We start from the raw sequence: 12,068 nt of genomic DNA on the forward strand, positions 1-12,068 counted from the left end.
TTTGAAGCACGACTTTAGCCTGATTGGACATTTAGTGGCAGTGTGGCACTGTGGCAGATCAGACGTCTAGATTACAACACTGATAACTACTGTTGCCGTGATATAATTGATTAGAAAAAAAATCCCTTCCTTTTCCCGTTTGGCAGTGCGTCGCCCATATCGCCCTATTGAACACACCGCCCCTGGTCCTGAGTCTGCACAGAACTGCCTGGACCTAGGATCAATGGAGACACTCAAGTTTTTTAATCCTATATCTCTTGACACATTCATGAAAATAGCCATGGCCCCTAAACCCTCAAGCTGCATACTGGACCCTTTTCCAACTAAACTACTGAAAGAGCTACTTCCTGTGCTTGTACCTCCTATGTTGAGCATAATAAATGGCTCCCTGTCCACCGGATGTGTACCAAACTCACTAAAAGTGGCAATAATAAACCCTCTCTTGAAAAATCCAAACCAAAACGAATCAGCCTATAATCGAATCTCCAATTCCTCTCAAAAAGTTTAGAAAAAGCTGTTGCGCAGCAACTCACTGCCTTCCTGAAGACAAATCATGTATACAAAACGCTTCAGTCTGGTTTTAGACCCCATCATAGCACTGAGACTGCACTCGTGAAGGTGGTAAATGACCTTTTAATGGCGTCAGACCAAGGCTCTGCATCTGTCCTCGTGCTCCTAGACCTTAGTGCTGCTATTGACACCATCGATCACCACATTCTTTTGGAGAGATTAGAAACCCTAATTGGTCTACACGGACAAGTTCTTGCCTGGTTTAGATCTTATTTGTCGGAAAGATATCAGTTTGTCTCTGTGGATGGTTTGTCCTCTGACAAATCAATTGTACATTTTGGTGTTCCTCAAGGTTCTGTTTAGGACCACTATTGTTTTCACTATATATTCTACCTCTTGGTGATGTCATTCGGAAACACAATGTTAACTTTCACTGCTATGCGGACGACACACAGCTGTACATTTCAATGAAACATGGTGAAGCCCTACCCTGGAAGCCTGTGTTTCAGACATATGGAAGTGGATGGCGGAATTTTGTAAACTTTTAAACTCTGACAAAACAGCGATGCTAGTTCTAGGTCCCAAGAAACAAAGAGATCTGCTGTTGGATCTGACAATTAATCTTGATGGTTGTACAGTCGTCTCAAAAAAAACTGAAGGATCTCGGCGTTACTCTGGATCCTGATCTCTCTTTTGACGAACATATCAAGAATATTTAAAGGACAGCTTTTTTCCACCTTCCTAACATTGCAAAAATCAGAAACTTTTTGTCCAAAAATGATGGATAGAGAACTAAATAAAACTTCAGTTAGTGCTAAACACGGCTGCTAGAATCCTGACTAGAACCAAAAAAAATTATCATATTACTCCAGTGCTAGCCTCTCTATATTGGCTTCCTTTTAAGGCTAGGGCTAATTTCAAGGTTTTACTGCTAACCTAAAAAGCATTACACGGGCTTGCTCCTACCTATCTCTCCGATTTGGTCCTGCCGTACATACCTACACGTGCGCTACGTTCACGAGACAAAGGCCTCCTTATTGTCCCTAGAATGTCTAAGCAAACAGCTGAAGGCAGGGCTTTCTCCTATAGAGCTCAATTTTTATGGAATGGTCTGCCTATCCATATGAGAGACACCGACTCGGTCTCGATCTTTAAGTCATTACTGAAGACTCATCTCTTCAGTAGGTCCTATGATTGAGTGTAGTCTGGCCAAGAGGTGCAAACGTGAACGAAATGCACCGGAGCGACAAACCGCCCTTGCGGTCTCTGCCTGGCCGGCTCCCCTCTCTCCACTGGGATTCTCTGCCTCTAACCCTATTACAGGGGCTGAGTCACTGGCTTATTAGGGTTCTTACATGCCGTCCCTAGGAGGGGTGCGTCACTTGAGTGGGTTGAGTCACTAACGTGATCTTCCTGTCCGGTTTTGCGCCCCCTCGAGCTCGTGCGGTGGAGGAGATCTTTGTGGGCTATACTCAGCCTTGTCTCAGGGTAGTAAGTTGGTGGTCTGTTGATATCCTTCTAGTGGTGTGGGGGCTATGCTTTGGCAAAGTGGGTGGGGTTATATCCTGCCTGGTTGGCCTTGTCAGGGGGTATCGTCGGACGGGACCACAGTGTCCCCCGACACACCCGTCTCAAGTCTCCAGTATCTATGCTGCAATAGCCTATGTGCCAGGGGGCTAGGGTCAGTCTGTTATATCTGGTGTAATTCTCCTGTCTTATCTGGTGTCCTGTGTGAATTTAAGTATGCTCCCTTTAATTATCTCTCTCTCTCCCCTCCCGGAGGACCTGAGCCCTAGGATCATGCCTCAGGACTACCTGGCCTGACGACTCCTGGCTGTCCCCAGTCCACCTGGCCGTGCTACTGCTCCAGTTTCAACTGTTCTGCCTGCGGCTAGGGAACCCTGACTTGTTCACCGGACGTGCTACCTTGTCCCGGACCTGCTATTTTCGACTCTCTCTCTACCGCACCTGCTGTCTCGACCTCTGAATGCTCGGCTATGAAAAGCCAACTGACATTTACTCCTGAGGTACTGACCTGTTGCACCCTCTACAACCACTGATTATTATTTGACCCTGCTGGTCATCTATGAACTTTTGAACATCTTGAAGAACAATCTGGCCTTAATGGCCATGTACTCTTATAATCTCCAGCCGGCACAGCCAGAAGAGGACTGGCCACCCCTCAGAGCCTGGTTCCTCTTTCTTGGGAGTTTTTCCTAGCCACCGTGCTTCTACATCTGCATTAATTGCTGTTTGGGGTTTTAGGCTGGGTTTCTGTATAGCACTTTGTGACATCTGCTGACGTAAAACGGCTCTATAAATACATTTGATTGATTGAATGCCCCGAGCTGTCTGTTTAAACTACTAGCACAGAGCTTGGACACCCATGCATACCCCACAAGACATGCCACCAGAGGTCTCTTCACAGTCCCCAAGTCCAGGACAAACTATGGGAGGCGGACAGTACTACATAGAGCCATGACTACATGGAACTCTATTCCACATCAAGTAACTCATGCAAGCAGTAAAATCAGATTTAAAAAACAGATAGAACACACCTTATGGGACAGCGGGGAATGTGAAGAGACAAACATAATCACAGACACATGCATACACACACACACACGATAACATACACACTATACACACGTACACATGGATTTTTTGTTGTTGATATGTGGTAGTAGAGTAATGGCCTGAAGGCACACACTTAATGTGTTATGAAATCTGTTGTGAATTTTTATGTTTAAAAATTTTTTATGGACCCCAGGAAGAGTAGCTGCTGCCTTGGATCCATAATAAATACAAATAAATACATGCTGGAGTAATGTCTTTATGCAAATGTTGTTGATCAGTAGGCTAATAAGTCCCAAATACTAGGCAAACAGGTTGTTTGTCATCTGTAGCACCATAGACTCCACTGATCAGCCAAAACAAGCTCAATAGTTCAGTGTATGCACACACTCCTACTGAATATGCATTCACCTGTATTGTGAGTAGGCCTATGCCATCTTAATTTACCTAGAGATTTACCATTCAAATAAAATGATTGCCATTATGTTATGTAGTTAAGATTGATTTAGCCAAAACCACATTTATTTTGATTTTGATTTTTGATATTAAAATGTATGCATTAATGCCTCTGGGAAATGTTGTCATCCAAATTGAATGATAATGAATATCGTCCTCCTTAACCCCCCCCCCCCAATTAATTTTTTATCATAATCATAATAATTCGGGTACGGCCTATACCATCCCTACGGTGAAGCATGGTGGTGGCAGCATCATGCTGTGGGGATGTTTTTCAGCAGCAGGGACTAGGAGGCTAGTCAGGATCGAGGGAAAGATGAACAGAGCAAAGTACAGAGAGATCCTTGATGAAAACCTGCTTCAGAGCACTCAGGACCTCAGACTGGGGTGAAGGTTCACCTTCCAACAGGACAATGACCCTAAGCACACAGCCAAGACAATGCAGGAGTGGCTTCGGGACAAGTCTCAATGTCCTTGAGTGGTCCAGCCACTCACTTAGTGTGTTGTGAATTCTGTAATGAATGTATTGTTATGTTTTTAAAATTGTATAACTGCCTTAATTCTACCTTGGCAGCAGCTAATGGGGATCCATAATAAATACAAATACAGAGCCCGGACTTGAACCCAATCGAACATCTCTGGAGAGACCTAAAAATAACTGTGCAGCGACGCTCCTTATCCAACCTGACAGAGCTTGAGAGGATCTGCAGAGAAGAATGGGATAAACTCCCCAAATACAGCTGTGCCAAGCTTGTACCGTCATACCCAAGATGACTCGAGGCTGTAATCGCTGCCAAAGGTGCTTCAACAAAGTAAAGTGTCTGAATACTTATGTAAATGTCATATCAGTTTTTTCTAAAAACCTGTTTTTGCTTTGTCATTATGGGGTATTGTGTGTAGATTGATGAGGGGTAAAAGAACAATTTAATCAATTTTAGAATAAGGCTGTAACGTAACAAAATGTGGAAAAAGTCAACAGGTCTGAATAATTTCTGAACCAACCTCCACATCCGCTGACCACCAGTGGGGTCTACGAACAAGCCCCACCTTAACCGGCGTTGTCAAAGGATGTTGCTGAACCCACCTCAGCCAGACCTGCAAAGTCATTCCCAAATTTCACCTCAACTTTCACTGTTTACCAGTGGGGCCCAGACCCAATACCCACTCCAGCCTTCACAGTCTGGTTAGGTTACCAACCCATCTCAGTCTGTCCCTGTCTCTGAGCCGCCAGCATGCCCAACCTGGCCGTCAACTCCAATGCTGGAAGAGGCAACATAGGAGCTGAAGAAGGTAACCTACTGCCTCTATGTCACAGTCTCTCCCAGCACCAAACTTTCTGATCCCACCCAATTCCAGACCTGGCAGAACCGCCTACGGACAATTCCTTCGACCTCATGGCTTGGTTTTTGCTCAGACATGCACTGTCAACTGTGGGACCTTATATAGACAGGTGTGTGCCTTTCCAAATCATGTCCAATCAAGTTGTAGAAACAGCTCAAGGATGATCAAGAGACACAGGATGCACCTGAGCTCAATTTCGAGTCTCATAGCAAAGGGTCTGAATACTTGTGTAAATAAGGTATTTCAGTTTTTTATTTTTAATACATTTGCAAACATTTCTAAAAACCTGTTTTTGCTTGGTCATTATGGGGTATTGTGTGTAGATTGATGACATTTTTTTATTTAATCAATTTTAGAATTAAACGGAGCAAAATGTGGAAAAGGGGAAGATGTATGAATACTTTCCGAATGCGCCATAGCCAAGTCCTGGCTGACCGCATTTGGGACAACTTCATACCCACCTCAGACCAGTGACCCGTCTGATTCCCTTGCCTGAGGTCAAGGACAACCCGGATTAAACCAGGCCGCTTAGAGCCTTTGAGGTGTAAGAGCAAAACCAGCAGAGACCGTTTATGGAGGCGGCTGTAGAAAAGGCTCTCATTTTTCTTATACTTTTTAGGGAACTGTCACTTTAATTTGACTTTTTGGTTAACTTTTCCTTTAACTGTAGGCACCTCTGAGCCACATATATGTATAGAGATCGCAAAGTATCAGCACTGCCCATGTTAAGATAGGCTTTCGGGCACTAGAGACCACTATACATCTCTTTGCTCTAAACGCACCTGCAACCAAGTCACTTAATAAATACCAGAGTTTCCTTTGTCTTTTAGCTCAGTGTCAAACAAACCATGCCTTGGAAGAACTCTCCAGCATTTATCCCTTTGATTTCCTTTATCTGTGTGTCCAATATCCAACCACAAACATATGGAAATGAAATGGATCATTGTTTGGGACAAATAAATGAGAGCTAAATCTCTCTAAACTGGAACCTAAAGTCTCTTTCCCTATCCTTGTCCTCTTATTACCGGGACACCAGCAACCTGTATCAGCTCCTATATCACCCAGTGCATTCTTCAATAGGCAACCTGCCTTAACACACAGTGAGGTCTGCCATTCCATATTGAGGCAAACATGCAACAGCTCGGTGCCATTTTATCTTTCCTCGATTCCTTGCCTTTTTTCGTGCTTCCTCCTAAAACCCCATCGGAAGAGAGGACCCAAGGTTCCTCCCCTCAGACCTCCAATGGGTTTTGAGAAGGATGCGAGTAGGAAGTGAGGAGTTGAGCTGAGATTAATTGGGACAGAGTTCATGTCATTTTAGGTGGAATCTTACGTTGAATGATACATTTGTTATTTTTTTGCACATTTAAACAGTACAAAAGTATGTGGACACCCCTTCAAATTAGTGGATTCGGCTATTTCAGCCACACCCGTTGCTGACAGGTGTATAAAATCGAGCACACAGCCATGCAATCTACATAAATCTGCCCCGGTCAACTGTAAGTGCTGTTATTGTGAAATTGAAATGTCTAGGAACAACAACGGCTCAGCCACGAAGGGGTAGGCCACACAAGCTCACAGAATGGGACCACCAAGTGTTGAAGCGCGTAGCGCGTACAAATAATCTGTCCTCGGTTGTAACACTACCAAGTTCCAAACTGCCTCTGGATTCTGGGTTTGGCAGATGCCAGGAGAACGCTACCTGCCCGAATACATAGTGACAACTGTAAAGTTTGGTGGAGGAGGAATAATGGTCTGGGGCCCTTTTTCATGGCCCCTTAGAAATCTTAACGCTAGAGTATACAATGACATTCTAGACAATATTGTGCTTCCGACTTCGTGGCAACAGTTTGGGGAATGCCCTTTCCTGTTTCAGCATGACAATGCCCCCGTGCACAAAGCGAGGTCCATACATACATGGTTTGTCGAGATCGGTGTGGAAGAACTTGACTGGCCTGCACAGAGCCCTGACCTCAACCCCATCGAACAGCTTTGGGATGAATTGGAACGCCGACTGTGAGCCAGGCCTAATCGCCCAGCATCAGTGCCCGACCTCACTAATGCTCTTGTGGCTGAATAGAAGCAAGACCCAGCAGCAATGTTCCATCAACTAGTGGAAAGCCTTCCCAGAAGTGCGGAGGATGTTATAGCAGCAAAGGGGAGACCAACTCCATATTAATGCCAATGATTTTGGAATGAGATGTTCGACAAGTAGGTGTCCACATACTTGTAGTGTAACTTAAATCAGCCCAAAAACATCTGCCATTTTCTAAAATGTACATTTCTGTGAAACTTATTTGTGGATTAAGAAAATAAAAAAATTAACTAAAGATATGTACATTTGTTTGTCTACATGCTGCCATTTTAAAAACAATGCAGATATTGGAATAAACCTATTTTGATTTAAGACAAGTAACTATGATTAAGGGCAAACATGATACGCTTGCAAGCTGAGTTTGAATAAGACATCTGATTAACACTTTGCATTTATAAACGGTTGGTTTTACTATATCTAATAAATAACTGAATCATTGATGGAGCAATAGATACAATAAATGCATGTCTTTCGTCTGCCCCTGCAAGTCGGTCGGCATATGCGTCATGACACTCCCTCATCTGATTGGTCGGTTCCTACGAACCGTAAACCGGCATACGCGTCATCACATTCCCTCATCTGATTGGTCGAGTAGGAGGGCCTTCTGACTTTGTGGCTGTGGTAACTATTGACGACCCACTGGACAGGTCAAGGGCAAGCATTTGTTAGTTCGCCCATCACTCCAGTGTAAGTGACCATTCTAGACACGCACCACCACTAAGCCCGCCCCCCACCAACCTGAAATCCAAATCGAGAAAAAATACCCAAATATACAAAGACTTGAGAGAGAGCAACTTGAGAAATTGAGAGTGAAAACTTGACAAAGACGTGACTATTGCTCGACAATTTGATGCTTTCAAATAAAAACATTTACACGTTTCTTTGCTAGCGGTTTTATATTTTTTGGATTCAGGCATTTTTCTTTTTGAATCTCGACAATGATGTTCGGCTCCCCCAAAGTCACACTTGCAAGCTCTCAAGTTTGGCATGTCCGCACGCAGGGCACATCCTCTGCTCTCTGGACCAAATTCCTGCGCTCTCGACTGGTCTGTGCGCTCGCAGCACTCATCCTCTGCTCGCAGGAACTGTCCTCTGCGATCTCGACTTCGTGTTTGCTTGCTCAATGTTGTTCATCTTGCTCGACAGCGCCATCTCGCGTGCAATGAACTTTAGAGGCTGATTTGATGCCATGGTATTTTGATATGTATTGTTGTGATATACAGGGCTCACCTGGAAAAGAGACCTTGGTCTCAACATTTCCTCCCTGTCAAAAGGTTAAATACATTTTACAAAATGGTGCATGCATGTCAAGGAATTAACCTACAGAATTAGCCTACAGAGTGACACCGTAAAGGCAGCATTGCATAATCGCTACAGTAAATTCTGTAAATATTAGTAATATTGTGTTGTTTTTTATTGCATTTTTTAATTTGTATTATTAACAGTGTATTTAATTATAAAACTGTCAAGTAAGATCAGATGGAGGGTTGGTTTGGCAAGCTAGCTAACTGGCTAGCGTGTTATGTTTTTTGAGCGGAGAAGCCCTAAGCAAGAGTACAGCAGAGATGTGCACAAATGCTCGGGAAGACTACGGGGCTGCTTTAGACTACCGCTGAGGTGCGGAGAGCCTTTCGGCACACCATTGGCTGCTGGGGCATGACCCAGGTGGGTGCTGCGAGATCAGTGGTGGTCGAGGAGTAGCTTTCTAGCTACCGGCTACAGAGACCAGACTGCGCTGTTTAACGGCTCTGGACCACAGTCATCATCGCTCCAAGACCAGACCAGAATGACCCTGATCGAGGCTCCCAAGGCTTACCCCTGGCTATGACGGTGATGCTCCCTACCTCACAAGAACATTTAGCACTTGATTTGTTTATTTAATTATTTGTTTATTTATTTAGGTATGGACTGTACACTGCAATTCAGTTCTTAGCTGCCAATGTTGTACACCATGACAATAAACTAAACTTTGAATACAGGGTGATTAGTGAAAACAGGACACCACTTGGTCACCGTCCTCCAATTGGGAGGGTTGGATGATACAATGGCAGTGGATATCCTACACAGGGTGACAGGTGTCCATTACCAAGGTCTCCCCCAACCATTACATACAATGGACAGGCCTTCATGTCAAGGTCTATTACTATATAAAATGTGTTAACACTGGACAGTTGGTTTGAATCTTTGCGTACAACAATTATTATACAGTGAGTCGTTTTGCACCACATTTTGTTATGAAATAATGCATTTTTGCTAATTAATTATTCTTATTATTAAATGACAGTTGAATTACTAGCATTAGTATTTTGCTTACTATACACAATGTACAAAGCATTAGGAATGCCTTCCTAATATTGACTTGCACCCCTTTAGTCCTCTGAACAGCATGGACTCTACAAGCGTTCCACAGGGATGCTGGCCCATGTTGACTCCAATGCTTCCCACAGTTGTGTTAAGTTGTCTGGTTGTCCTTTTGAACAGCATTGCAGTTCTTGACACACTCAAACCAGTGTGCCTGGTACCTACTACCATACCCCATTCAAAGGCACTTAAATATTTTGTCTTGCCCATTCACCCTCTGAATGGATGAATACACAAACCATGTCTCAATTGTCACAAGGCTGAAAAATCCTTCTTTAACCTGTCTCCTCCCCTTCACTTACACTGATGGAAGTGGATTTAACAGGCAACATCAATAAGGGATCATTGCATTCACCTGGTCAGTCTGTCATGGAAAGAGCAGTTGTTCCTAATGCTTTGTTCACTCATTGTATGTGCTTTTTTTAATGAGTAAAATTTTGCCATTGGACACAATTATACTTTTTTTGCATCAGTGTGTCTGGCTGTTGTTTTGGTCCTGATTATAAAGAAGGTTTTGTCATGGCTTATTTGTATAGAGGTTAGCTTAGGCCTAAGGTACTTGGAGAAACCATTCCAACGCCCTCCACACTGCCACCCCACCCGTTTCATGCAGGAAAAACACAAGCAAAAAAGGCAGCAGGGGCACTCGTGGGATTTCGATGTATTTTTTTAATTCACCATCACTCAAAATCCCATGAGTACCCCTGCTGCCTTTTCTGCTTTTGTATTTCCTGTATGGCATTTTAGCGCACTGTATAGCCAACTCCTATGGTCCATAGGGGCTATACAGCACAAACAGAACTGGGACCAGACTAATCTACCTCCACAATGTCCCACCTGTTTCCCAATGGCCTCCAGGTCCCTGTCACGCACAAAGTCCTCCCTCAGCTGCACCCGGGTGAGCCTGGTGCTGTGCGGGTCCGAGAACAACTGGAAGAAGCCGTCCTGCGGCTCAAAGTTACTGTCCGTATGGACCAGCTCCATGTATCTGTGAAGATGGATACATAAAACAGCAGAAAAATAATTATTCAAGATATAAGATCAAATTGATATATAGTATCAAACTATGGTTGGCATTTATGACACAATTCATTTACATACATTATACATTGTGATTTTTTGCAAGTCATAAATCAATGCTCATGAGCCACTGCTAATAAAGTGATTGATCATGAAAGCATCTTTTACACCTCATAAAACCATAGCAACATAATGTGAAAAATTAGGCAAACCAACAAGCAAAACCAGTCTGACAGTGCTTAATTGAACATCAGGATTAGCACCCATTACAAATCCCAATTATACGTACGTGTTGACCAGCTTGTCACAGATTTCGCTGGGCAGGAAGACGTCTGAGCGCAGGCAAAGGTTGTTCCTCTCTCCCAGGTAGCACATGGTCCTCCTCAGGTTCCTCAGGCAGAAGGCTGTGGTCAGTGCCATGAGGCTGTCAGGGTTGTCCCCTGCTTTGGCCGCCATGTCGGCTGCTGCTTCTCCCTTCCCCTCTATGTTTGACAACAGGGCAAAGCAGGTGGCCTCAGGGGGTGGGTTCCCGGGAAGCTATCAAAGGGTAGGCATCGGGATAGACGAGGTGGTCACAGATGAGGCAGTGTGCTCAAGACCTCCCTAACTCCAGGGTTAGGTCTACAAGAAGCTGCTGGAGACAAATAAAGACAAGTTGTTGTCATTAGGCTCCTTAACATTGCTTTGATAGAAATATCTAAAAGTATATACTTCATGTTTAGGGAGACGGCAATTACAGTCTAATGATGCAAGTTATCTTAAACTCATTGTTAACACTGTACATTGTCATAAAAAATTATGATTATGACTGTAAACAAAGTATTTAGCTAGCTAGTTCGCTAAATAAAGCAAGCATTCCCATTTGAGCAACACCTAAACAAGTGGGACTTGGCAGGTGTAATTTATACCAGTTCTTCTGCTACGTGTCCAAAGTAAATGGATTTAGTAAAATCCAAATGGCAGCACATATAATGACTGGCTTCGCTTCCATAACATTAATGTGGTTCTTCCATTAAGAATGTTTGCGGACACAAGATAACATATTTAGCTAGCTGCTTAGCTGCTTCAGAAGCATTAACGTTACAGCTATATTTGATTTGATGGCACTAGTTAACTACCTAACTACAAACACCTCGACAAATTGATCAAGAACCAATTATTATGTCAACTAGCTAGTGGCTAGCCAACTGCTGTTGTTGAGATAATTAGCTAGCCACGTCATGGACGGGGGAAGTCAAAAAATGTTAGCTACGGCAGCTAGTTTATGTTAAAGATGAGCTAGCTGAGGAATGCTCAACTCCGTTCTCGTATATCGAGGCGGAGTTGAGTATTGATAACTGGTCGCGCGATTTGCTAGCAACTTTGAGTCGCCATCAGTTGATACTTGTAAAAACGTCAATTCTGAAAACGCTTACCTGTACAACTACAGCCCTTGCGCGGGGTGCTGAAATTCATATTTTTAATAAAAAGGTATGGAATAGAACTACCTCTGACTTTTTCCTCGTTTGTGTTGCTCAACTCCAATTGAATCTCAGCTTACATAGTACTTTAAAGCCATTATGTCTCCATTTGAGCAAAACAAATTTGGAAAAAGTCGGTGATTGTATTCGATAAAATATTTTATTATAAGTATGAATTTCAGCACCCCGCGGAAGGACCGCAGTTAATGTTGTTGCTAGCAAATCGCGCAACTATTTACCAATGCTCAACT

At 43.5% G+C, this 12,068-nt stretch overlaps 1 protein-coding gene across 2 annotated transcripts in view; it reads right to left on the reverse strand.

Moving 5' to 3' along the window:
* Nucleotides 1-12,068, reverse strand: part of LOC311099948 (protein zer-1 homolog) — a 51,519-nt gene that overhangs the window by 38,966 nt on the left and 485 nt on the right. For both annotated transcript variants that reach the window (XM_084140667.1, XM_084140668.1), the window contains exons 2-3: nt 10,647-10,991; nt 10,175-10,325 (exon numbers count right to left, since the gene is read on the reverse strand). In XM_084140667.1, the coding sequence (XP_083996793.1) occupies nt 10,175-10,325; nt 10,647-10,813 (318 nt within the window). In that variant the 5' untranslated portion in view covers nt 10,814-10,991. The remainder of the gene's footprint in view (nt 1-10,174; nt 10,326-10,646; nt 10,992-12,068) is intronic.

Source organism: Coregonus lavaretus, assembly GCF_964263955.1.
Source record: "Coregonus lavaretus genome assembly, chromosome: 24".
NCBI lineage: Eukaryota > Metazoa > Chordata > Actinopteri > Salmoniformes > Salmonidae > Coregonus > Coregonus lavaretus.